Genomic DNA, 23,654 nt, shown 5'->3' with positions numbered 1-23,654 from the left:
GTATAATAATAGCACTTCTGGCACATTCCGAAGAAGTTCGTAAAGATTTGTTTCAGGTCAAAAAAGCTGGCTAGAATCAGAAGTGAAATACTCCGGGGTCTCTTCTGGAGGAGGGGAAGTGTAAAAAGTAACAAACATCTCCCTTGGGACCCCATTTATTATACTCTGGTGTCTGCAGGTACCCCAGAGAATAATAATCTCCCTTCTGGTTTGAGGGTCAACCCTCAACCCTGAAATGTATGAAATACTCAGGTCAAACCCGCCTTGTTACCAATCAGTTCTCCCATATCTATTCATGAATATTCATGAAAACGAACCTTGTGCGGTAGTTGGGGTGATACCCTCTAGTCCTATTATTTCTCCCAGAGATTAGAGGGCTCTGATAATGTTTTATTTAATATTACAGAATTGTTGTTCAGTATTCACAGCCATTCTCATACTGTAGTCTGACATTTACCTTGACCTAGATTTTCGTTACCTTTGGACCGGTTTTTCCTCTTTAGTTGTCAATAGTAAATGATGTGAGCTGACAAGATTTATGAGCGATAATTCTGTGGAACTGTAATCCTGGAAGAAAACAATGTAAAGACACGATACAGCACTCTGCACCCACAGAAGGAGTGTATATACAGTATCAGAGAAGCCAGGTTACTCACTGGACACTGCTCTTGAAGAGAATGTGCTAATGCACACAACTTTCCTCTGACTGATCGAAAGTATTAGAATTCACTATGGACAGGCGGATACAATACAGAGGAAAATCCTGGAGCACAAGAAGGCAAAATAAAAGTCCCCAAAAAATAACTGGGGATCCATCAGATCAGTTCATGCTGTATATAAAATCACATTCATGACAGTATATTTAACTAGAAATATCTCAGATTCTGTTATAGATAGTTTTTTCTGTAGTATATAGAGGACCTGTCCTGTGCGGTGTAGTATATAGAGGATCTGTCCTGTGCGGTGTAGTATATAGAGGATCTGTCCTGTGCGGTGTAGTATATAGAGGATCTGTCCTGTGCGGTGTAGTATATAGAGGATCTGTCCTGTGCGGTGTAGTATATAGAGGATCTGTCCTGTGCGGTGTAGTATATAGAGGATCTGTCCTGTGCGGTGTAGTATATAGAGGATCTGTCCTGTGCGGTGTAGTATATAGAGGATCTGTCCTGTGTGGTGTAGTATATAGAGGATCTCTCCTGTGTGGTGTAGTATATAGAGGATCTGTCCTGTGTGGTGTAGTATATAGAGGATCTGTCCTGTGTGGTGTAGTATATAGAGGATCTCTCCTGTGTGGTGTAGTATATAGAGGATCTGTCCTGTGTGGTGTAGTATATAGAGGATCTGTCCTGTGTGGTGTAGTATATAGAGGATCTCTCCTGTGCGGTGTAGTATATAGAGGATCTGTCCTGTGTGGTGTAGTATACAGAGGATCTGTCCTGTGTGGTGTAGTATATAGAGGATCTGTCCTGTGTGGTGTAGTATATAGAGGATCTGTCCTGTGTGGTGTAGTATATACAGGATCTGTCCTGTGTGGTGTAGTATTTAGAGGATCTGTCCTGTGCGGTGTAGTATATAGAGGATCTGTCCTGTGTGGTGTAGTATATAGAGGACCTGTCCTGTGTGGTGTAGTATATAGAGGATCTGTCCTGTGTGGTGTAGTATATAGAGGATCTGTCCTGTGTGGTGTAGTATATAGAGGATCTGTCCTGTGTGGTGTAGTATATAGAGGATCTGTCCTGTGCGGTGTAGTATATAGAGGATCTGTCCTGTGCGGTGTAGTATATAGAGGATCTGTCCTGTGCGGTGTAGTATATAGAGGATCTGTCCTGTGCGGTGTAGTATATAGAGGATCTGTCCTGTGCGGTGTAGTATATAGAGGATCTCTCCTGTGTGGTGTAGTATATAGAGGATCTGTCCTGTGTGGTGTAGTATATAGAGGATCTGTCCTGTGTGGTGTAGTATATAGAGGATCTCTCCTGTGTGGTGTAGTATATAGAGGATCTGTCCTGTGTGGTGTAGTATATAGAGGATCTGTCCTGTGTGGTGTAGTATATAGAGGATCTGTCCTGTGTGGTGTAGTATACAGAGGATCTGTCCTGTGTAGTGTAGTATATAGAGGATCTGTCCTGTGTGGTGTAGTATATAGAGGATCTGTCCTGTGTGGTGTAGTATATAGAGGATCTGTCCTGTGTGGTGTAGTATATAGAGGACCTGTCCTGTGTGGTGTAGTATATAGAGGATCTGTCCTCTCTCCTGTGTGGTGTAGTATATACAGGATCTGTCCTGTGTGGTGTAGTATTTAGAGGATCTGTCCTGTGCGGTGTAGTATATAGAGGATCTGTCCTGTGTGGTGTAGTATATAGAGGACCTGTCCTGTGTGGTGTAGTATATAGAGGATCTGTCCTGTGTGGTGTAGTATATAGAGGATCTGTCCTCTCTCCTGTATGTTGTAGTATATAGAGGACCTGTCCTGTGTGGTGTAGTATATAGAGGATCTGTCCTGTGTGGTGTAGTATATAGAGGATCTGTCCTGTGTGGTGTAGTATATAGAGGATCTGTCCTGTGTGGTGTAGTATATAGGGGATCTGTCCTCTCTCCTGTATGGTGTAGTATATAGAGGACCTGTCCTGTGTGGTGTAGTATATAGAGGATCTGTCCTGTGTGGTGTAGTATATAGAGGACCTGTCCTGTGTGGTGTAGTATATAGAGGATCTGTCCTGTGTGGTGTAGTATATAGGGGATCTGTCCTCTCTCCTGTATGGTGTAGTATATACAGGATCTGTCCTGTGTGGTGTAGTATCTAGACAGACCTCGCAACTTTTGAAAAACGGAAAAAGCGGCAGAATGTGTGGCACGCTGTGCGCGCCTTGGCAAATTTAGCCCCACCCACTTTTACACTGACTCCGCCCATTCTCATTCATTTTTTTTCATGTGCCCCCACACAGTATAATCCTCCTACAGTCATCTGTAAATTATATGTCCCCACATTATAATGTTCCCTTCCAACTGCCCCAAGTCCCTCTCCTGGTGCCTCAGTTTAAACTGGCGGAAACTAGAAGGGACATGAAACTGGGGCAGTTGGAAGGGGGCAATAAATTAATGGTAGCTGGAGCGTGAAATGAAACTGGGGGCAACTAGAGGCAAACAGATCCCCCTCCAGCTACTCCCATTGTTTTAATGTCCCCTTCCAGTTGTCCCCATTTTAATGTCCCTCTTAATCCCTCCAGTTTAATTGTCACCTTCATCTGTCCCCAGTTTAATATCCCCCACATGTTATAGAGTGATGGGGAAATGGCAACTTATAAATAAAGTGAATATCGTGATGGCGATTCCTGTACCTCTTCAGGGACTTAACTACCACTACCAAAGTCACATATGGTACATATTGTGACCACCATCTGAATCACTATAAGCAAAGGTTGACCTGGCCCTGTTATACACCATTGTATATATCAGTCCCAATACCAAAGCACATGCACTCATTGATTTAGGTAGGACATTTGAAGGTCAGTGTAAAAGGCCTGGGGTATCTGAGTGGAAAGAGGGGAGGGATAGGGAGTGAATAGTTGCATGTTGGTATGTGATAGCTAGAGGGAAATGGAGTGAAATCTCATTTTCACCTTACTTAGTATCGTACCTCCTGTATAAGAGGGGCCAGTTTCTCATTTTTTGGTATATCAGCACACTGAAGGGTTTTAATAACAATGAGGACAGGTAAATGTACGAACACTGGGACCCCCACCATCACAAGAACAGGGGTTCCTGAGTTCCTTGTATGAATGGGACAGTAGTGCAGGTTAACTTTCTCCCCCCTCCTCCAAAAAAAGCTGTGCTTGTAGCGCCACCTGTTGGAAAGTAGATATCCTGCCAGTCAATGTCTGACACATTAACAGGACTTGCAACATGACTAGAGATGGACAAACCTTGCAAGACTAACTTCAGGAATACGCATAAGGTTTGTCCACCTGTTTAGTTTGGGGCCACACTGAAACTGGGGGTGCAGTTATTATACTTTGGGGCCTCTTGAGTTTAATAATTGTAGGTGCAGAAACATAATAAGCACTGACACTCACCTTCTCTCCTCTCCCTTAGGCTCGCTTGCAACACTCAGTGATCCCTCGGGATCCTCTTCAGTCATGTTCTGGCCTTATGGGTGATGTCCTGTTGGACTACTGAGGCCTATGATTTGGCCCCATAGAAGTGAATAGAGCAGGGGAAGGCAGGACTCCTTTTGTGATCGGTGGGGTCCCTGCAGTCAGACCCCCAGGCAGCATACATTTACATAGGTCATATTCACATACAAGCTGCATTCATGACAATTGCTTTATTCACATATGTGATTATCATAGGTTCATTATATACCAGATATTAATGATACACTTGATATGAAAAGCAAAAACACAATACATAGAAGACATCTGTACATCACTGTGTGTGCTAATAAAGGTTATTACTAACCCTCCCTGAGCTTCGCTGATTCTTGTGGCCCTTAGAGGATTACTAGAAACTTTACCATAGTTAGTTGTAGGGGATCCTAAAAGAGGGGTGCACCCTACTGGACCTGCAGGGGGCAGCCCCAACTGAGATGTAGCAGTGGGCAACTCCCATTAGGTCCCATTAAACCAACATATTATAACATGGTGCAGCCCCAACTGATCTGATAACAGGTGGCTACTCCCATTAGATCAGTCAGTAGAGAGAACACCCCAATCTACACTTCAGTTCTTGGAGGGTTTTATTACATTTTTGGATTATTTTATAGACTTTGATTGACAGTTTGGCCCTGTAGGTGCAACGGCAGACGCTAGGATCAAAAGAGAGTGGGAGAAGGACATCCATTGTACAGCTGAAGGGTGAGCCTCAAAATCTTTTGGTCACCAAAGGTTGTCCTAGTCCAGCAAGAGATGAGATAGCTGCTCCGCTTCATCTACATCATTAGACTTTATATAAAGGAAGGTCTAGCACTAGGCCAGGGTTATGTAAAGGGGGAACTGCTGCAAAACCCAAAATAGCGACCCTTCTCTGGAATGTATTATGTAAACACCTTAGACCTGCTTCATGTTCTTCATGTTCTCCATTAGAATGGGAGACTTCTAGTCCCATTGGGTTGCTCATGGTGCTGTCACTGTAGACAAGCCAGAAGGCCACATGGCTCAAACCATCATTTTTTATTTTTTTTTTATAATATTTTTATTGAAAATTTTACATTAATACAAACGGTTACATCAAGATAACGATTGCATGGGGTATAAACTTCTGAAAACAGCACAAGAAAAGCTAAATAATGAATTCTGAACATGTGAGTATCACATATAGTAACGGGTGACAATCTTAAAATCCATAAAGTCAAGGGTTCAAATACAGCCTATATTAATTATCGAGCAAGGGGAGGGTACATCTTAAAAATCGGGTGTTCCAGGAGGAGGATAAATGGATGTTGGGAGTGGGGGAAGAAGGAAAAGAGGGAAATAGGATAAGGGAGGTGGGGGAAAAGAAAGAGGAGGAGTAAGTAAGGAAGAGGCAGAAATGTTGGGGAGACAGAAGTGTGTTCATGGGGTAAAATATAGACGGGGAAAATAAAAAACAAGTTCATTCTTGGTATCAGATACAGTGGTGCACTTATACACTTGGAGATAGGATGCAAGGTGTATCCTAAGTAAGAGGGGAAATTATGGGGAGATTTTAGGAGAAATGCCTAAAGCGCGAGCCGGCATTATAAGGAATCCACGTAAAAGAGGAATAATAATGCTAATTAAGTTTGAGGGCTCTCCAAGGTGACCAGGTTTTTAAAAACCTATCATGTTTCCTAGACTGCCAGCTCGAGAGCTCCTCGAAGCGAGCAATCTGATGGACCTTGTTGATCCATTCAGTTCTGGTAGGAAGATCTGGGCTCAACCATTTCTGAGGAATAATGGAGTTGGCTGCTAGGATGAGGTAGGAGACTAAATTCTTTTTAGACGGTTTATATTCGGCAGAAGCGAGAGATAAAAGGACCATCTCTGGAGTGAGTGAAAAGGCAGGCGAAGTGAGTCCCCTGATAGTATTTTGGATGTCCGTCCAGTAAGTTTGTATTTCGGGGCATGACCACCAAATGTGTAATAGTGATCCTGTGTGCTGTTTACATCTCCAGCATTGATCGGATCCCGACAGTCCCTTGTCATGGAGCCATTGAGGCGTACGGTACCACCTAGTAATAAGCTTGTAATGCGCTTCCTGCAATCTCACACAAGGTGAAAATCCATGTGAATATGAGAGAATTTGTTTAGTTTGCTCTTCAGTAAGAGAAAGTTTGAGGTCAATTTCCCAAGATGCGAGATAAGCAGGTTTGTAGGTTTTTGGGGGACTTATGAATTTGGTTAGAACATAAGAAGTTCTTCTTAGTAGTTTGTTATGGGCTAGAGTGGCACGCTCAAAGGCTGTAAGATTCGTACGGAGTTTGTAGGAATTCGACCAACACCTGATGGTGTGGAGGATGTGTTGTCTGTGGAGAAAGGTGGGGTGCGTCGGTTCTGCCAGTTGTAGCAGTTTCTCGGTGTCTATTTTGTGTGAGGAATCCAGGACATCTAGAAAGGTGTGTTTGCTTAAGTGGGTCCAGAGTGTGTCGTAGGTTGATTTAGTAGCACCCGCCCAGTGAGGGAGGAGTCCTAGTGGCATCATGGGGGAATGTAGAGGTGCCAGAGAATCGCCTAGGTCTCTCCATGTTTCACATGCACCCAACAACAGCTGATCAATTTGTCTGGATCTATGGCCTTGTTTTCCATAGAGCCACATATCTGCTAGAGAAGCAGGGCCAAAAGTAGTCAGTGAAATATCAAATAGGATGGAGGGGTTAGGGGTGGACAATTCAATCCATCTTTTAAGTTGTATTGCCTTGTAGTAGTCTGTTACGTCCGGTAGCCCAATACCTCCCTCTAGTTTCTTTTTCATTAAGAGTCTGATAGGCAAGCGTGGATGTTTACCTTTCCATAGAAAATTTGAAAAGATGCTTTTAAGTGTTTTAAAGAATCCGGGAGGGAGGCGAATGGGTATCATGTGCAGTCGATAGAGAATGGTAGGGAAGGCGTAGACTTGTAGAAGATTACGCCTGCCAAACCAGGAAAAAGGTAGCGAGTTGTAGGAAGCTAATTTGGAGCGTATGTCTGATAGAAGTGTCTGAAAGTTTTCTGCATATAAGAGGGCGGGGTCAGAGGGTATACGAATTCCGAGGTATTTTATTGATTTGGTGGCCCATGTGAACGGACACAGTGACTTTATATGTTGGACTTGATTTCTTGGTACATTTATGTTAAGCACTTCCGACTTTTCTACATTTATTTTATAACCCGAGATTTCTCCATATTTGTGTAGTAGGTCAAGGATGAGTGGGAAACCCTTATCAGGGTTGGAGATTAGAAATAATATGTCGTCTGCAAACGCAGCCGAATGAAGCGTGTGGTTGCCAATCTTTAGGCCATGTATGTCCGGGTGGTCTCGTACCGCTTGTAGAAGGGGTTCGAGGGAGAGGATAAACAATGAGGGAGAGAGTGGGCATCCCTGTCTCGTTCCATTCTTAATGTTAAAGTAGGTGGTTAGTGTGTCATTAATTTTGATTCGGGCATGTGGTTGTTCGTACAATGTGAAAATGGCTGTGATGAATTGGGGCGGGAATTTGAATTTCTGTAGCACCGCTGCCATGTACTTCCAATTGACACGGTCAAATGCTTTTTCAGCATCTAGACCTAAGAGGACTAGCTTGGAGTTAGATTTGCGAGCAAAGGTAATAGCATGCAGTAAACGATGGGAATTGTCCTTACCTTCCCTCCCCATTACAAATCCAGACTGTTCCTGGTTTAAGAGTTTAGGAATGAGGTGTTTGATGCGGTGAGATAAGATTTTGGCCCAGATTTTGACATCCTGATTGAGTAGTGATATGGGGCGATAACTCCCACAAAGGGTGGCATCTTTCCCCTCTTTATGTAGGAGAGTAATATGCGCCTCTTGCGCCTGTCTTGGGAGTTTGGCGCCTGAAAGAAGGGAGTTCAGAGAAAGCGAAAGGTGTGGCAGAAGTTCGTTTTGAAAAATCTTGTAATATTGGAGTGGAAACCCGTCTGGGCCTGGACTTTTGCCCGTCAGGAAACTGTGTAGCGTATCTCTGAGTTCAGTTATGGAGATTGGGTCGGTAAGAGTGGATGTATCTTCCTCCAAAAGAGAGGGTAGATGAAGAGAGGAGAGAAATTCCTCAATTCTGTCAGAACGTGAGTTCATTTCAGTGGGTGCGCTATTTGTCTCCAGGTTATAAAGATCAGAGTAGAAAGGCAAGAAGGCTTTTGCTATGTCAGGTGTCAGGGTGTGTGATACTCCGTGTTTATCTTTGACTGAATTGATGAAGCATTTTGTCTTCCTCTTCCGAAGCATTGAGGTCATGAGCTTACCCCCTTTGTCCCCATGAGCATAGATCTTATGTTGGTAGTGTAAGTACTGTTTGGCAGTGCGAGAGTTGATCATGTCCCTTAGTTGTTCGCGTAACTGTGAGAGGTTGTCTCTAAATGGCCTTTGTTGACTAGACTTCCGCAGTCTCTCAATAGCTGCTGTATCTGAGATAACTTTGTCTAGAGCCGCTTGGGAATCTTTCTTGATTTTAGATGCTAGCGAAATAAGTAGCCCTCTGATGACTGCCTTGTGGGCTTCCCATGTGATAGTGGGGCATGTGTCCGCATTAGAGTTTAAAGCAAAATAGGTATAAATATGTTCCTTAATTTTCACAACTGTTTCTGGATTGTCCAGGAGTGCTTCATTCAATTTCCAGCACCAGTCTTTTTTAGGTAGTTGGCTCAAGGTAGTAGACGCCCAGACTGGGGCATGATCTGAGACAGTAATATTTTCTATGCGTGCTTTAGGTGTGAAGGGGAGAAGGGAAGAGGATAAAAAGATGTAGTCAAGTCTTTGATAGGATTGTTGGGGATTGGAGAAGAAGGAAAAATCCTTTACGGAAGGGTGAAGAGAGCGCCAGATGTCTATCAGTCTTAAGTCATGTAGAGATTGTAACAGCCTACCTAGAGCTTTTTGAGAGACTGCAGAGGTGCCAGAAGATGTATCTAAAGACGGGATGAGAGCTACATTGAAATCCCCTGCTAGTATTATTTGACCCTCCGCGTATAGCTCTAACGTATGCAACATGTTCAGTAGCCATGGAACCTGCCCATGGTTTGGTGCGTATACATTAGTTAATGTGTATTTGTGGGAAGCTATTGTGCCTTTCAGGATGAGGAATCTGCCCTCTGCATCTTCATATGTTTGTGTACATTCGAAAGGGACCGAGTGGTGTATCAGAATAGAGACACCGGCCGTGGGTTTCATTGGGTTCGTGGAGTGAAAGTTCTTTGTGTATGCATTGGTGGGAAGACGTGGAATGTGATCTTTTTTGAAGTGGGTTTCCTGTAAGAAAACTATTTGTGATTTCAATTTTCGTAGTACTGTAAAAATTTGTGAGCGTTTGTTGGGGGAGTTCATGCCATGGGCGTTAAACGTGGTGATGGTTAGGGAGGACATACTAGAGTGTGTAAGTGTATCCAAGGGACAGAAGTGTAAGTACTGTACTGGTATGACCAGAGAGCAATGAGAATGTTAGAGTATTTAGTGCTAGGCTGAGTGGAGGAATACGTGGGATGTGAGCGAGGCAGGGAAGAGAAAGTAGCCAGAAAGGTAGAAAGGTGAGAAGAAAGATAAGAAGGTTAGGAGAAAGGAAGGGGGGGAGGAGGGGAGGGAAAGCGTGGGTGAAAAAGGGAAAGGCCGTAAATAACCCTGTGACTTAAAGGGACTAAAAGAGTATGAAGTGAGGAGAATTGGGTTGTTGATACACCTGCAGTTCAACAACCGTGGTAAACGCGCTGTCTGGGTTTAGACAGTGCAAATGGTAGGGAAACAGAGAGGGTTCTGATCGTGAAGGCCAGAAACTATGTCACTTATAATTCTAAACATGTGGAAGGCAGGTAGACGAAAATTGGGCTTACTCCGGAGAGGTAAAATTTTGTGTGACAAAGCGGATGAGAGTATGTGAGGGGGGGGGGAGGGCTGGGGGTGGTGGAAGAAGATGTATTTCTGCTTGTATGGAAGCTAAGCAATATTGGGCATGTTTGGGAGACTGTTGGGAGAATGAAAAGGTGGAGAGGGGAAGAGTACGGGTACATTGGATACATGGATGAGTGGGTGAGTGAGGTACTTGCATAATTAGTGAAGGTAAGGACTACAGCCCTTATGATAAATGTAGAGGGATAAGCGTATTAATATGTATAGGGGAGGTATACATAGGTGAGTGACATGACAGGGTTATACAATAACATTATAATACAATGTGTCAAAAACCTCAATGCACTTATAAAGTGTTATTGGTAGTTTAAGCTAAGGAGACATAGAAATAGAAATAGACTAGATTACCAAATGGGTGGGACATGGAAGTGCACATAAGGTGGTAACCTCCCGTCTCCATTGGCATATTTGGAAAGGGAGGGGAAGAGAGCGGGAGTAACTCAAAAAAAAAAAGAGAAAAGGCATATGCCACATAAATGCAAATAAATACAGTTTATATCCCCTCTCTAGGAGGGTCCAGGGAACAGCAGCACCCCGAGGCCCCGGGGCCCGCAGACACAAAGTCCGGGGGACCCGAGGACCCGGGGAGAAGCGCCCCCCTAGGGTACAATGAAAGAAAACAAAAAATAGAAACAAAGGGAGATAGTCTGCGTCAGGCAATATTTGTCAGCCCGAACCATCTATACCAAAAAAAAAGGTTCATAATACGTGTAGAAGTAGTTACAGAGCATATATGAACAGTAATGGAAAGATAAACGTTAAACCATTAACAAACAAGAAACGGTAAGGCAAATACCAGATGACTTGAGATATTGCAGGGGATATCTGAGTCCATAGCAACTGGGGTCTTGCAAGATGAGACAATGTGGTTCTGAGTAACTTCTGTGTCCGAGGAACAACAAGTAATGATATGGAGTGGTGATGGTAGGGACATGGTCCAAGTTAGGCGGGGGTAGGGATAAGGGATACGGGACAGGAGAAATGGGTGGGGGAGGGGGCTCCAAATTGTAATGGAGGCAAGGGCTAATTATACAAAGTCCATGTGTGAGGTTTAAGTCTCAGAACAACACTGCCCTTAGTTTGAAAGTGCTTGGGCATATATATCCATTCTTATCAAAGTAAGAGCTCCCAGGGGTTTGGTTAGGAATATGGCTAGGGTAAGTCCTGATCACGGTGTTTGCCTGTAAGTTTCCTCGATTTCGGGGATCTGGAAGTCTCCATACGCTGGAAGATCTCCGGTTGCGGCAGAGGTGGTAATGCCGAAATATCTTCGGGTATTGCCAACCATGAGGGGATCGGAATGGGCGGGATGTCAAGAATGGGCCACGCCGAAGCCAGATCCTCGGGAGTGCGTATTGTAATCCGACGGCCTTGCTTGAGTATGGATAGGCCGAAGGGGAACAACCATGCATATGGCAAGCCTTTTTCTTTAAGGGCTTCTAGCAGCGGGCGTAGCATACGTCTCTTTGATAGGGTAGAGGGGGCTACATCTTGATATAGCTGGTAATCATACTGTTCGTACTGCAAAGGTCTTTGTTCTCTTGCTGCCAACAAAATAGCAGAGGTGTCCACAGAGGACAGTAGCCCACAAATTATATCTCGTGGTGGTTCGCCTTCTTTAGGTTTTGGCCTGACCGCCCTATGAACACGTTCTATCTGAACAGTGGCTGCTCTCTCTGGGCCTAGAAGGAGGTGAACATCGCCATGACAACCTCCCTCAGAGATTCAGGGGTATATGACTCTGGGAGTCCTTTTATGCGCACATTGCGTCTTCTATTGCGGTTCTCAAGGTCCTCAATCATGTCATAGGCTCTGTTGAGATGCCTGTGATGGAGTGTGAGATGTTGTGCAGAGGCTGCAGCATGCGAAGTGATGGCGCTGCATCCTTCCTCTAAAGTTTCAGTTCTCCTATTAATATTATTGAGATCCGCTCTCATGTCGGCGATCTCCGCCAAAACTGGAGCCATTGCTTGTGCTAAAACCTTCTTCAGATAGGTTTTTGTGATTAAGTTAGCGGAGAGGTCCTGTTTGTCTAGACTGGCTGTACTTTCTCCGTCTGAATCCATCCCTCCCTCCCGCACATCCGTACCTCCGGGCGCCATCTTGCGCGCCTGTTGTGGGGACTGTGTGTTCTTTTTCCTGAAGAATTTGTGGACTTCTCCGGAGGTGTGCTTCGATATTGGGGTACCCGGAGGATCACTACTCCTATCTCTGCCGGTTTTGCCCATTTTCGTGGCTGCTGGAGAGGTAAGTGACTCGTTTCTGGCACTTGGCACGGAGGAGCTGCAGGTCTAGCACTCCATGCGCAGTGACGGTCAGGCTCCGCCCCCATCGGCTCAAACCATCATTGTTGCCCATTTGTCCTTCTTGACCTGGTGGACAAGACGTCTTCACTTTTTAGAGGTCTGAGTAACATCATCATGTTCACGGAGTCTGACCACACTGACTTCAATAGTCATCTGTGTTGTTGTTAGTGATGGCCCGGTCATCCACAAGGCAGCTGACTATTCTTATGTCTAGAACCAAATTCGGTAGACCCCATACTACCCGTGTATGCAGCAGATTTCACAGTAAAAAAGTCACAAGATTATATTCTGAATCCTAAGAGGGTGGAAACAAAGTCTCTGAAAGTTATTACATAACAGAAATAATGGGAAGTCCATTGATCCAGATTCTTGTACTCTTGGTCGGTGGTAGTCAGGGCCCACCGACCTGCTGTAGTTTTCAGTGAACCAAACCTTATTGACCCATTGCTTTCTTCACGCACAAGAGTCTGTCAGGTTCTCAGACTTTATCTATATCATAAGTTGCATCCACTGAAAAAAAAGTAAAATATATTAAATTATCCTGCAGCAGGATCCTCCCCCTCTCCTCCCTTATTGCAGTATTACAACTAGATTTATCATTCATTTCTAGGTTTAGTATTACTTTCATTTATTTCAGATTCAGCAAATTTCAGCATTAGTATTATAAAAAGTGTCTATATAGGTAATTCATGAGGGGAGAGGACCAAATTACAAGGGCCATGGTTCCACTTTGGTGCCCAAACCCCTCCAACAGTGATGGGGATTTCTCCCCCCAGATCTAGGTCAATTGGAACTTTAGTGTACCAACTGTGGTCTTCTGAATTCTTCCAACTATGATTAATGGGGGGTCCCAGCTACTTTGTCATGTCAGCTACTGTATGTTTCCCCTGTAATGTATCCAGTTTATGACATGGCGTGACTATATTCTGTGAAAACAATTGCCCATAGAGAACACTCACCTCCTCCAAATGTACGTACGCTCCATTACCATCACCAGGCAGGGCATAAAACATTTCTGAAATGATGGAAACAAAAGATGTTTTATGTCACCAGAACTGTAGAGACTCAGGGGTGTACACAAGGGGGCAGGTTCATGTTTAATACCTCGCACCTACTGACCCTGACTGATCCCTGCTCAACAGAATGATGAGGATGATCAGGAGAGTGGCAACATACTATGTGGGAGTGCGGGGCATTATACTGTGTGGGGGACAGAGGGGCATTATACTACATGGAGCTGAGCTACGGCATCATACTGTGTGGTGACAGAGGGCATTATACTGTGTGGGCGCGGAGGGGTATTATACTATGTGGGGGGCATTATACTGTGTGGGGGACAGAGGGCATTATACTAAATGGAAATGAGCTACGGCATTATACTGTGTGGTGACAGAGGGCATTATACTGTGTGGGTGCGGAGGGGTATTATACTATGGGGTGATAGAGGGCATTATACTGCGTGGGCGCGGAGGGGTATTATACTATGTGGGAGTGCGGGGCATTATACTGTGTGGGGGACAGAGGGGCATTATACTACATGGAGCTGAGCTACGGCATTATACCGTGTGGTTACAGAGGGCATTATACTGTGTGGGCACGGAGGGGTATTATACTATGTGGGGCTGAGCTATGGCATTATACTGTGTGGATGTTGAATTGTGGGATTATAGTATGTGTTCGGCATAAGAGGGCTTTATATTATATGGATGCTACAAGGGTGCAACATTGGTGCAACTGGAAGACATTGCAAACCATTAACCCTTCTATTGCAAAAAATCAAATGTAGGGTTTTAAATAGGAGGTTTCTAAGTGTATTTGGTGCCCACAACATAGAATACAAAAGTATCCCCTTTGCTCGCTGCCCAGGATTTAGGATTTTATAGCCTATCTTTAGTATAGGTACTGATCAGATCGGTGGGGGTCTGACAAAAGGCTGCTGCACCAATCAGCTGTGCAGAGCCGCTACCCACACCCCTACTATGCACAACACAGGGCTGGAAGCAGATAGTGCCTGTCCCTGGCCAGGCACCGGTACTGCAGTTCAGCTCGCATTGAGTTCACTGGCCACTGAGCTGCAGTTCTGTAGTGAGCACACACGTAGTCAAGTGTCGTGTCAACCTGCAACTCCATCATCCATGTAAGTGAATGGAGTCACCCTCTCAATATAGCAAAAATTTAGAATAATTGGAACAGTCAATGTTTGCACATATATCAGCACCCCCAGAATGCATTTCAGTTACATCAGACACACATTGGGGCTCACATTGTTTGGGAGTGTTATACTAGTTTGGCTCATTACTTACCCAGAGCGCCCTTCATTCGCACCGCACAGATCAAGAAGCTGACAAAACTCAACCTCCCTTCGATGTCTGCATATCGAACAAAGAACTGATGGAGGAGATTATTGGGGACATCGAGCCCTAGACAAGAAAAGAATCAGATAAGTTGGATATTACATATATGACTGTTATTTGGGCAGTGTCATTGTATTATTTGGGCACTACATGAAACTTCTAGGGTTTCAGTCTGCCGACTGCACGTGCCCCCCGGCCACAAGCGGCGCTGGAGAGTTCTCTTGCAGCATTGGGTATGCCTCCAGTGCTGTTTGAGCACTGGGACCCGCCCCAAGTGCTGCGAGTGAACTCATTAGCATACAAACGAAAACTGGTATTTATACTGAATGGCGGTGCGGAGAAGACATCTAAAGGTAGGAGAAGAATAGCCTATCTTAAGGCTATTCCAACGTGGTATCCAGAAAAAATTGCATTTTAATGATAGAATCCCTTTAAGTTTTCTAACTCCAAGAAGATGAAGGGGATCTCAGGGCAGTATCACGGCACCTTCATTCTAGAGACCGATGGGGACCACAGGGTACAGCCCCCACCAATAATCAGGTCTACTGACATGTCTATGCTGCTGTGTATACTATATAACAGATAGAATGCAAAGTTTTTCAATCTAACATTTCTATCTGGGTGCGGTATTTTTTTTTTTTTGCCCTGGGTGCGGTATTTTTTTTTTGCCAAGGAGTGTATTAATGGAAAGACACAAATCATGTAATACTGAATACCCGGTGGACATCTACACTTTACCTTCTTGCTGCATGATTTTCTGGAATGCTGCAAAATTGAGGAATCCACAGCGATGGGCGTCCATATTGGAAAAAGTATCCTTAAAGGGAAACATACATAATATAGTTAGTATTTCCATCACCAACATTCTTTCCTAATACTGAAATATTCCTTTAAGTATTATGCTGCTGGTGTTATCATTATGTATGGTTCTCAAGAGTCTCAGGAAATGTTCAAGAAGGGGGTGGAGCCAACCCTGAAGTCTTAAGGGTGCAATTTGTACAAATTTACCCCAAAGCGAGCAGTTTCTGGGCATTTGGATTGAGGCTTAAATATCCGACCTTATATTGTCAACTAGGTCTATGATTTGAGCTTTAGATCCCTATATATACTGGATAAGCAGCCGCCAGTCATCTCTCATTCTGCAATTACCTTATATTGACTGATGGTTTGCCGTAAGTCGTGGAACCTTGGAGCGTCAAGTGTTCCTCTTCTTGAAATCTGCATGAGGACTTAAGAAAAAAATGTGGTTTCACATGGCACCCCCTGCTTCATTCCATAAATTGTGCCTCCTCCTTTACCTCTTGCACCCTATGCAATTGCCTACTTATCCTACCCCTTGTGCCAGGACTGTTCTGAAAATCGGGGGTTAAAGGGGAAGATCAACCTAGATCCGCCTGCAAGTAAAGCTCCATAAAAGGAACAGAGCAGGCAGTGACCTTACGTGGATATTACTGGAAAGAACTGTAACGAGTAATATAGATAGATAGATAGATAGATAGATAGATAGATAGATAGATAGATAGATATAGTAAATAAAATAAAAAATAACATCACCATTAAAAAAAAAATAAAAAATATCATAAAATTAAAAAGCAAACTCAACCCCATATTGTAAAGGATACATCTACTGATGCCAGTATTTCCCGACTGCCGTCAATGGTGAATTTTGCTCCACACGGATATGGATATTCTGGGAACAATAAAAAAAATGTATATATATATATATAAATGTATATATATTATGAATAATTATAAATACATTTTAATTATTTTAAATTTTACTAATTTTTTTAAAACAATTTTGTACATTAATACGTATATTATATGCGCTATGCAGATAGACACCGACACTGACATGGTGTGACTTTGTACTCTCTGGCTTAATACCGTGCTACTAAATCTGTGCTGGCCTATCGTACATGGACTCCACAAGACACTGCCAGAAGATATTTTAAATTGCCTGGTGCGGCCTCCTTAGAACGGACTTGTTTTTCCATCACATTCCATATGGATTGGGTTGAGATCAGGAGAATGTGGCACCAAGTCAACAACTTTATCTTTCTGTAGCTGCACAGTTTTTGTAGAGTGGCAGAGAAATTAGAGATGAGTGAGTTTCGGATAGCACGCACCCATAGGAATGAATGGACGCAGACAGCACGCAGGGGTTTAAGTGGCCGGCCGCCGGCAAACTCGGCGCGCCGGCCGCTTCCATTCATTCCTATGGGTGCGTTCTATTCGAAACGGCCATTTCGAATAGTATTTGCTCATCTCTAGCAGAGAGATTACCCTGCTGGAAGAGGCCATTGTCATTGGAGGGAGAGTGTACAATATTTAGGAAGCTGACCCGTCACAGTAACATCCACATAATGCCAGGACACAAGGACACACTACCTCCACTGGAGCTTCTTCTCGTAGTGCACCCATGAGCTATCTCTTCACACTTTGCTGACCCCATGATGGAACACGCCTTATCAGAATAGGGTACATTACTTCCTTGGCCCAGTTCTGATACTTATGTCCATTGCAGGCCCTTCAGTGGTGGACGGGTGTCAATGTGAGTAGAAAGCCTCATATAGAGCAAGAGGTCATGTCCTGTGTGTACTAGCATCATTTTTTCATGGCCATCAGGTTTTTTCAGCAGATTGCTTGACAGTAGCTCTTCTGTGGGATTGGACCAGATGGACTAGCCTTCCCTATCTCAACAAATCAATGAACCATGGATGCCTCTGCTCTGTCTCTGGTCCATCTCTACACCATGTTTTGTAGGTACTAACCACTAAAAACTGGGAACCCCGCACAAGACCTGCTATTCCGGCGTTGTTCTGACTTGTCACAATCACACTGATCTGTACACTTGCCCATTTTCCATTTTTTTAAATTAATTTAACAAAATATATCCCCCCACCCATCCATTCCCTCTATATTCTCTATCTGGCTATTTTCAGTCTCACCTTTCCTCACCACGTCATTCAGATATCTCTTTAGATCCCAGGCGTGGAGTCTTGATCCCTATAGTAAATCAGGAGATGAGAAACATCTATAAATCTATTGGACACTTATTGTGTTTTGCCATATTTGGCTGCTATGGTCACGTGACCACTTCATGAAAGTGATGTCACTAGCTGGTGAATTATATGGAAGTAAAACTTACCTTGGTGGCATAGAGTTTAAAGATACTTTCATGATCGGGAACGTTCAGTCCCTAAAAACAAGAACAGATCTAAGTTAAAAATGTGCAACAAATTTCCAGTGGACATGAAAACAACCCATCCCTATGATCCCTTCCTTATCTTCATACACTTTCTTCATTTCATTACTTTGTATCCAGAATTGCACTCACTAATTCTGCACATGACTGCTAGAAATCAACAACATTGTAACGGCAGTTACATCCCAAAGAATTTAGGTTAACATGACTGTCTCTAACCCCAAATATTCCTGAACAATCAGTGTTGTTAATTTGAGCACCCAATATTTTAATTAGGCTCTCTACTATCGGGTGGGCAGTCCTAGACTTTCAGCCCAGGACCCCCCCACTCCTGACAGTCGGGACCTTAATTAGAATATTTTGTATTGAAATTAACACTGATTGCTCAGGAATGGTGGGGGCTAGAGACATAATTCCAACTGTGCTGGAATCAATGGTGGGGCAGCTATTAAAGGATTGAAAGAGCTGGAGTTGGTGAAAGGCATCATGGCATCATTGTGAGGAACAATTTGTCTGGCAAAAATTAAGCCCTCATATGGCTCTGAGAACAGAAAAATAAAAAAGTTATGGGGTTTGGAAAGTGGGGAGTCAAAAACAAAAATCGAAAATTGAAAAATGTCATTGGTTAAGCTCAATAATAAAGCTTCTCACGGCTATCTATCTATCTATCTATCTATCTATCTATCTATCTATCTATCTATCTATCTATCTATCTATCTATCTATCCATCTATCTCCTATCTATCTATCTCTCCTATCTATCTATCTATCTATCTATCTATCTATCTCCTATCTATCTATCTCCTATCTATCTATCTATCTATCTATCTATCTATCTATCTATCTATCTGTAGTACATACACTGATACCTACCTTAAAATTCTGTTGATGATAACCCATGTTATGTTGAGAACCGATATCACTAAAACAAAACAATAGAAACAGACTGGTTACTAATATATAGGAAAGTACAAAAAATAGATGATAAGATATTACACGGCTCTATGATAGTTCTGATTGTTATAGAATCATTTCTTAAAGGGACCATCCTTGTAGGTTTTGTGGATTGTGGCTTATTTAAAAGGGGTATTCCATTTTATTTAGTTATTTGCCTATGGAACATGAAATCGTACTATTTCTAATATACATGCATTTAAAATTCTGCTCACATTTATTTCATCAGTGGAGACCCCTATCTGCATAGTAGAATTAGGCCAGAATTCGACCTGAAGGGAACTGCAAAAATTCACCTATATATATACATCCTAATAAATGTAACACTTACACAATGTCACATACAAAGAATGCTTATCGCCTTAATCACTGTTGTTCTTACCCTAATTCTAAAATTGACTCTTCCAACCCCTAACCACCAGTATCAATAACTAAATCTTTATCTTTCTATCTGTTCTACCATACCATGTGTCCTCTGCACAGCTACTCCCAAATCTTCAAGCTTTCCACCCCAGAAATACTCCCTTTACTCTTTCCTACTTACAACTACTATCCCTCTCCCAGTTTCTCCTTTGGTCTCTCTCAGTGGTCTACCTCACCAACTGTGCGCTCGACCGATTCCAGTTGCACCTCTTCCCCAACCTCACTGAACTTTTTACTCCTGCCTTAACCCATCTCTTCCACCTATCTCTAACCTTATCTCTAACCCTTCCACCTTTAAACACACCACTGTCACACCCATCCTTTAGAAATTATCCCTCAACCCATCCTCTCCAGCCAACTATCGCCCCATCTCGCTGCTCCCATATGCCTCAAAATTGCCTCTCGCACACCACCTCCTCACTGCATCCTCTTACCCACTCAAGCTTACTAGCCCCTCCTCATTCATACTCAGATAACCTTGTGCTATGAGATTTTGCTGCCCCTAAACCTGGGTATGGAGAAGCCTAATGTTACATACTCAATGCATCCTTCACTCTTCAGGAAAACTTGGAAGAGGAATGAAGATTCGTGGTCCTTCTGTGTGGTGTATGGAATGACGCCGTATCTCCCCGGTGACAGATTGAAGGCCTCAGACACATCGTGCTTCTTGAAAGACTTAATAATTGATATATTTGCTGGAGTCAAGATGGAACTTAGGGGCTTTTTTTCAGAGTCTGGGAGCTGTGACACACAAGAACAATGGGGGTCAGTGTTTGAATGATAATAGTATAAGAATCATTTAATAACACAGGTAATAATAATAATAATAATAACAATAATAATAACTCAATCCTACGTTCAAGCCTTTTCACAAAATAATAGAATTGTGAGAGTATAACATGCCAAGTAAATACTACCATAAAGTGCTTGACGAAAAAATAATTTATAGTGTACAGAGTCCAAATATATAAAGTAAAACAGAGTTCAAATATATAAGTATCACGGAGTCTAAATATCTAAGGAACACAGAGTCTAAAAATATAAAGTAATACAGAATCTAAATATATAGACTTACCTAAAATCTAATATATAACATAAACAGAATCTAAATCTTTATAATTATACTGAGTCTAAATATATAAGTAATACAGAATCTAAATATATAGACTTACCTAAAATCTAATATATAACATAAACAGAATCTAAATCTTTAAAATTATACTGAGTCTAAATATATAAGTAATACAGAGTCTAAACTTATAGCAACACAGAATCTAAATTTTTAAAATAAGAGTCTAAATATATAAAGTAAAATCTAATTTAAATATATAAAGTAATTCTGAGTCTAAATATAAAAAGTAATAACTAATTAGATATATAAAGCAAAACAAAATCTAAATATATAAAATACAAAATATAAAAATATTAAAATATTACAGAATCCAAATATATAAAGTAGTAGAGAGTCTAAGTATATAAATACAGATATTAATTTTGTAAAGTAGTACAGAATCTAAAAACATTAGGTAATGCCGACTCTAAATATATAAAGTCTATAGAAGACTTTGTCACCTAATATATTTAGACTCCGTAATACTTTATGCATTTAGACTCTAAATTACTCTATATATTTAGACTTAGAATTACTTTATATATTTAGACTGCTTTACTATTACTTCATATATTTTGACTGCTTTACTTTAAAAATTTAGACTATTACTTTATATATTTAGACTCTGCTTTACTTAATTTAGACTTGGTATTACTTTATATATTTAGATCAATATATCAATATTACTGTATACATTTAGATTTTGCTTTACTTTACATATTCAGATTCTATGTTATTTTCTATATTTAGGCTCAGTATTATATTATATATTTTGAATATGAATTACACTATAAAGTATATTGAGTCTAAACATATAAAGTAACTCAGAGTCTAAATATAAAAAGTAATACCGAGTCTAAATAGATAAAGTAATACTTAGTCTAAGTTTATAAGGAACACTGAATCTAGAAAAATAAAGTAAAAGATAACGTAAATATATAAAGTAAAACCGAGTCTAAATATATAAAGTAATACAGAGACTAAATATATAACGTATAGATGCATCTTTGATCCATCACACCATTCATGTACCTCTTATAATGGGGGAGGGGGGGGTAGCATACATTAATCCAAAATAAGAAATAATTCTCTGATAATTTATCTCCATATTTCATGTAGAATCTGAATTCTGTTACAGCTTTTGTTTGTTTGCAAACACTTTAGCTCAAAAAAGCAAATCCTATCAGATCGCCTGGCTATACATTTCTGAGCGGTGAGCAATGAGCACGGTCAATACAATCAATGTAACATTTAGCTAAACACCAGGATACATTGTATTGTGTGGCCGATCACTTTATACATTTCCTGTCTCCTCTGTTCCATCTATACATTATAGTCACCACCTGTCCTCCTCCACTACATACAGATCATGTATCTCAATCGTCCTCCGAGGCGCCACCTACCTTTACCAGCACGAAGCCAATCGGCAGCCAATCACCAACTTTCTGCCGATTTCTGCTGTTTTGAATTAGAGATACCACAGCATTTACTCCGCTCTTGACCTCATCAGATCCGGTCACCTGTATACTGTACAGAGGATTCTTCAGGAAGAAATCTGTGTGTAATAAGATTGTATGTTTATACACAGTGGTCTTGATTAAAAAAAACAGACAAAAAGTAAAGTAAAAAAAGAGGTTGAATCTGGTAACAAATAGAGATGAGCGAACAGCGTTCGATCAAGTACATGTTTGATCGGATATCAGGCTGTTTGAGATGTTCGATTCCAGTCGAACACCAGGTGGCAAACTCACTAAAAATTTTATTCCCCTCCCACCTTCCCTGGCACTTTTTTTGCACCAATAACTGTGCAGGGGAGAGTGTGGTTCAGCGCACACTCAGCAGCAGCGTTCAGTGCACACTCAGTCCTGCTACATCTCCGGTGTAGCTGAGCTGAGTGCACGGCCAGCACTGCTACATCTCGGCATAGGAATGCATTGACCAGCATTGATTGGCCAAATGCCATACAGAGTACAGCATTCAGCCAATCAACGCTGATTCTGCCGGAGGAGGCGGAGTCTAAGATCGGTCCACAGCAGTCTCCATTCTGATCCAATCTTAGACTCCGCTTCCTCGCAGACGAGCCTCTGGCAGAACCATCATTGATTGGCCGAATGCTGTACTCTGTATGGCATTCGACCAATCAGCGCTGGTCAATGCATTCCTATGGGAAAAAGTCATCTCCCACAAATCGCAAGCTGACAGGGATCCTGACGTAATACAGGTACTTGGTCATGTTATATGCCCCCAGGCATGCTTCCCCTGCTGTCCCATTTGCATTCCAGGGTGTTGGCATCATTTCCTGGGGTGTCATTGTGGACTTGGTGACCCTCCTGAGTCGAATAGTGGTTTCCCCCTTAACGAGTATTTTTTCCCCATAGACTATAATGGGGTTCGATATTCAATCGAACAGTTGAGTATTGAGCGGCTCCTCGAATCGAATTTCGAACTTCGAACATTTCATTGTTCGCTCATCTCTAGTAACAAAAAAAGTCTACTTTTTCGGAAACCCTGCCCCTCTTGTGTGCAGGCTGTATCTGGTATAGCAGCTGGAAACAGCACCACTTTTGACCATGGGTTGTGTCTGGTATCTCAGACAAACAGTACAACCATTTTCTCATGATTACTATTGTCCACACGGCGTATTAATACATGTGATCACCATAAAGGAGAGACCCGCACAATGAGACATGCCTACTATAAAGACCCCTGAACCTAGACAGAATTACCTTTATCTATTTGATTCCATGAAATATTATCCATTGTCCACCGGTTCTGGAACATCTTGCGGTACCATTTCTTGTGTTGATCTCCCCAATCGTAAAAATTAGGAACTTGATTGCAGATAATGACTCGGGAAAATTCTTGCATAAAATCCTCCCAGCACATCCTGAAAAATACAAAGTATACTAAACGTCCAATAGTTTGACAACTCTTCAATCCACAGTATATATAACTTTCTACATTGGGAGCCAGAATATTACAGAATATTACAGTTTACATAAGGTTTGGTTGTGTCATCCATTGAGGTCTCACAATGACATTTGACACAATTTTGTCTTGGGTGCTGCATAAATTGTTCACTGATTTTGCTTGTACAATGGAAATACTGATTATTTACGGAAATCCTGGCCAGTTTTGTTGACAATGGTTGTATTGTTAATAGCTATATTGCAAGTACTAGTTTGTGCTTGGAAAGTTGCTTGAGGAAATGGATGATGAAGTCAATCTAGGTCC

General features: G+C 42.1%; 1 protein-coding gene across 1 annotated transcript in view; it reads right to left on the bottom strand.

The window, feature by feature from the left end:
• Positions 1-12,401: 12,401 nt before the first annotated feature.
• The window catches only part of LOC142196878 (calpain-13-like), a 30,907-nt gene continuing 19,654 nt past the window's right edge, over positions 12,402-23,654 (bottom strand). Inside the window, exons 11-22 of the mRNA XM_075266864.1 lie at positions 23,147-23,307; positions 21,824-21,975; positions 19,848-20,050; positions 18,806-18,854; positions 17,877-17,927; positions 17,677-17,734; positions 16,348-16,415; positions 15,875-15,943; positions 15,464-15,542; positions 14,675-14,791; positions 13,331-13,386; positions 12,402-12,437 (exon numbers count right to left, since the gene is read on the bottom strand). Of these exons, the coding sequence (XP_075122965.1) occupies positions 12,402-12,437; positions 13,331-13,386; positions 14,675-14,791; positions 15,464-15,542; positions 15,875-15,943; positions 16,348-16,415; positions 17,677-17,734; positions 17,877-17,927; positions 18,806-18,854; positions 19,848-20,050; positions 21,824-21,975; positions 23,147-23,307 (1,099 nt within the window). The remainder of the gene's footprint in view (positions 12,438-13,330; positions 13,387-14,674; positions 14,792-15,463; positions 15,543-15,874; positions 15,944-16,347; positions 16,416-17,676; positions 17,735-17,876; positions 17,928-18,805; positions 18,855-19,847; positions 20,051-21,823; positions 21,976-23,146; positions 23,308-23,654) is intronic.

Source organism: Leptodactylus fuscus, chromosome 3 (genome assembly GCF_031893055.1).
Source record: "Leptodactylus fuscus isolate aLepFus1 chromosome 3, aLepFus1.hap2, whole genome shotgun sequence".
Classification (NCBI taxonomy): domain Eukaryota; kingdom Metazoa; phylum Chordata; class Amphibia; order Anura; family Leptodactylidae; genus Leptodactylus; species Leptodactylus fuscus.
The sequence above is the reverse complement of the archived record's forward strand: the minus strand, read 5'-3'. Positions and strand labels throughout refer to the sequence as shown.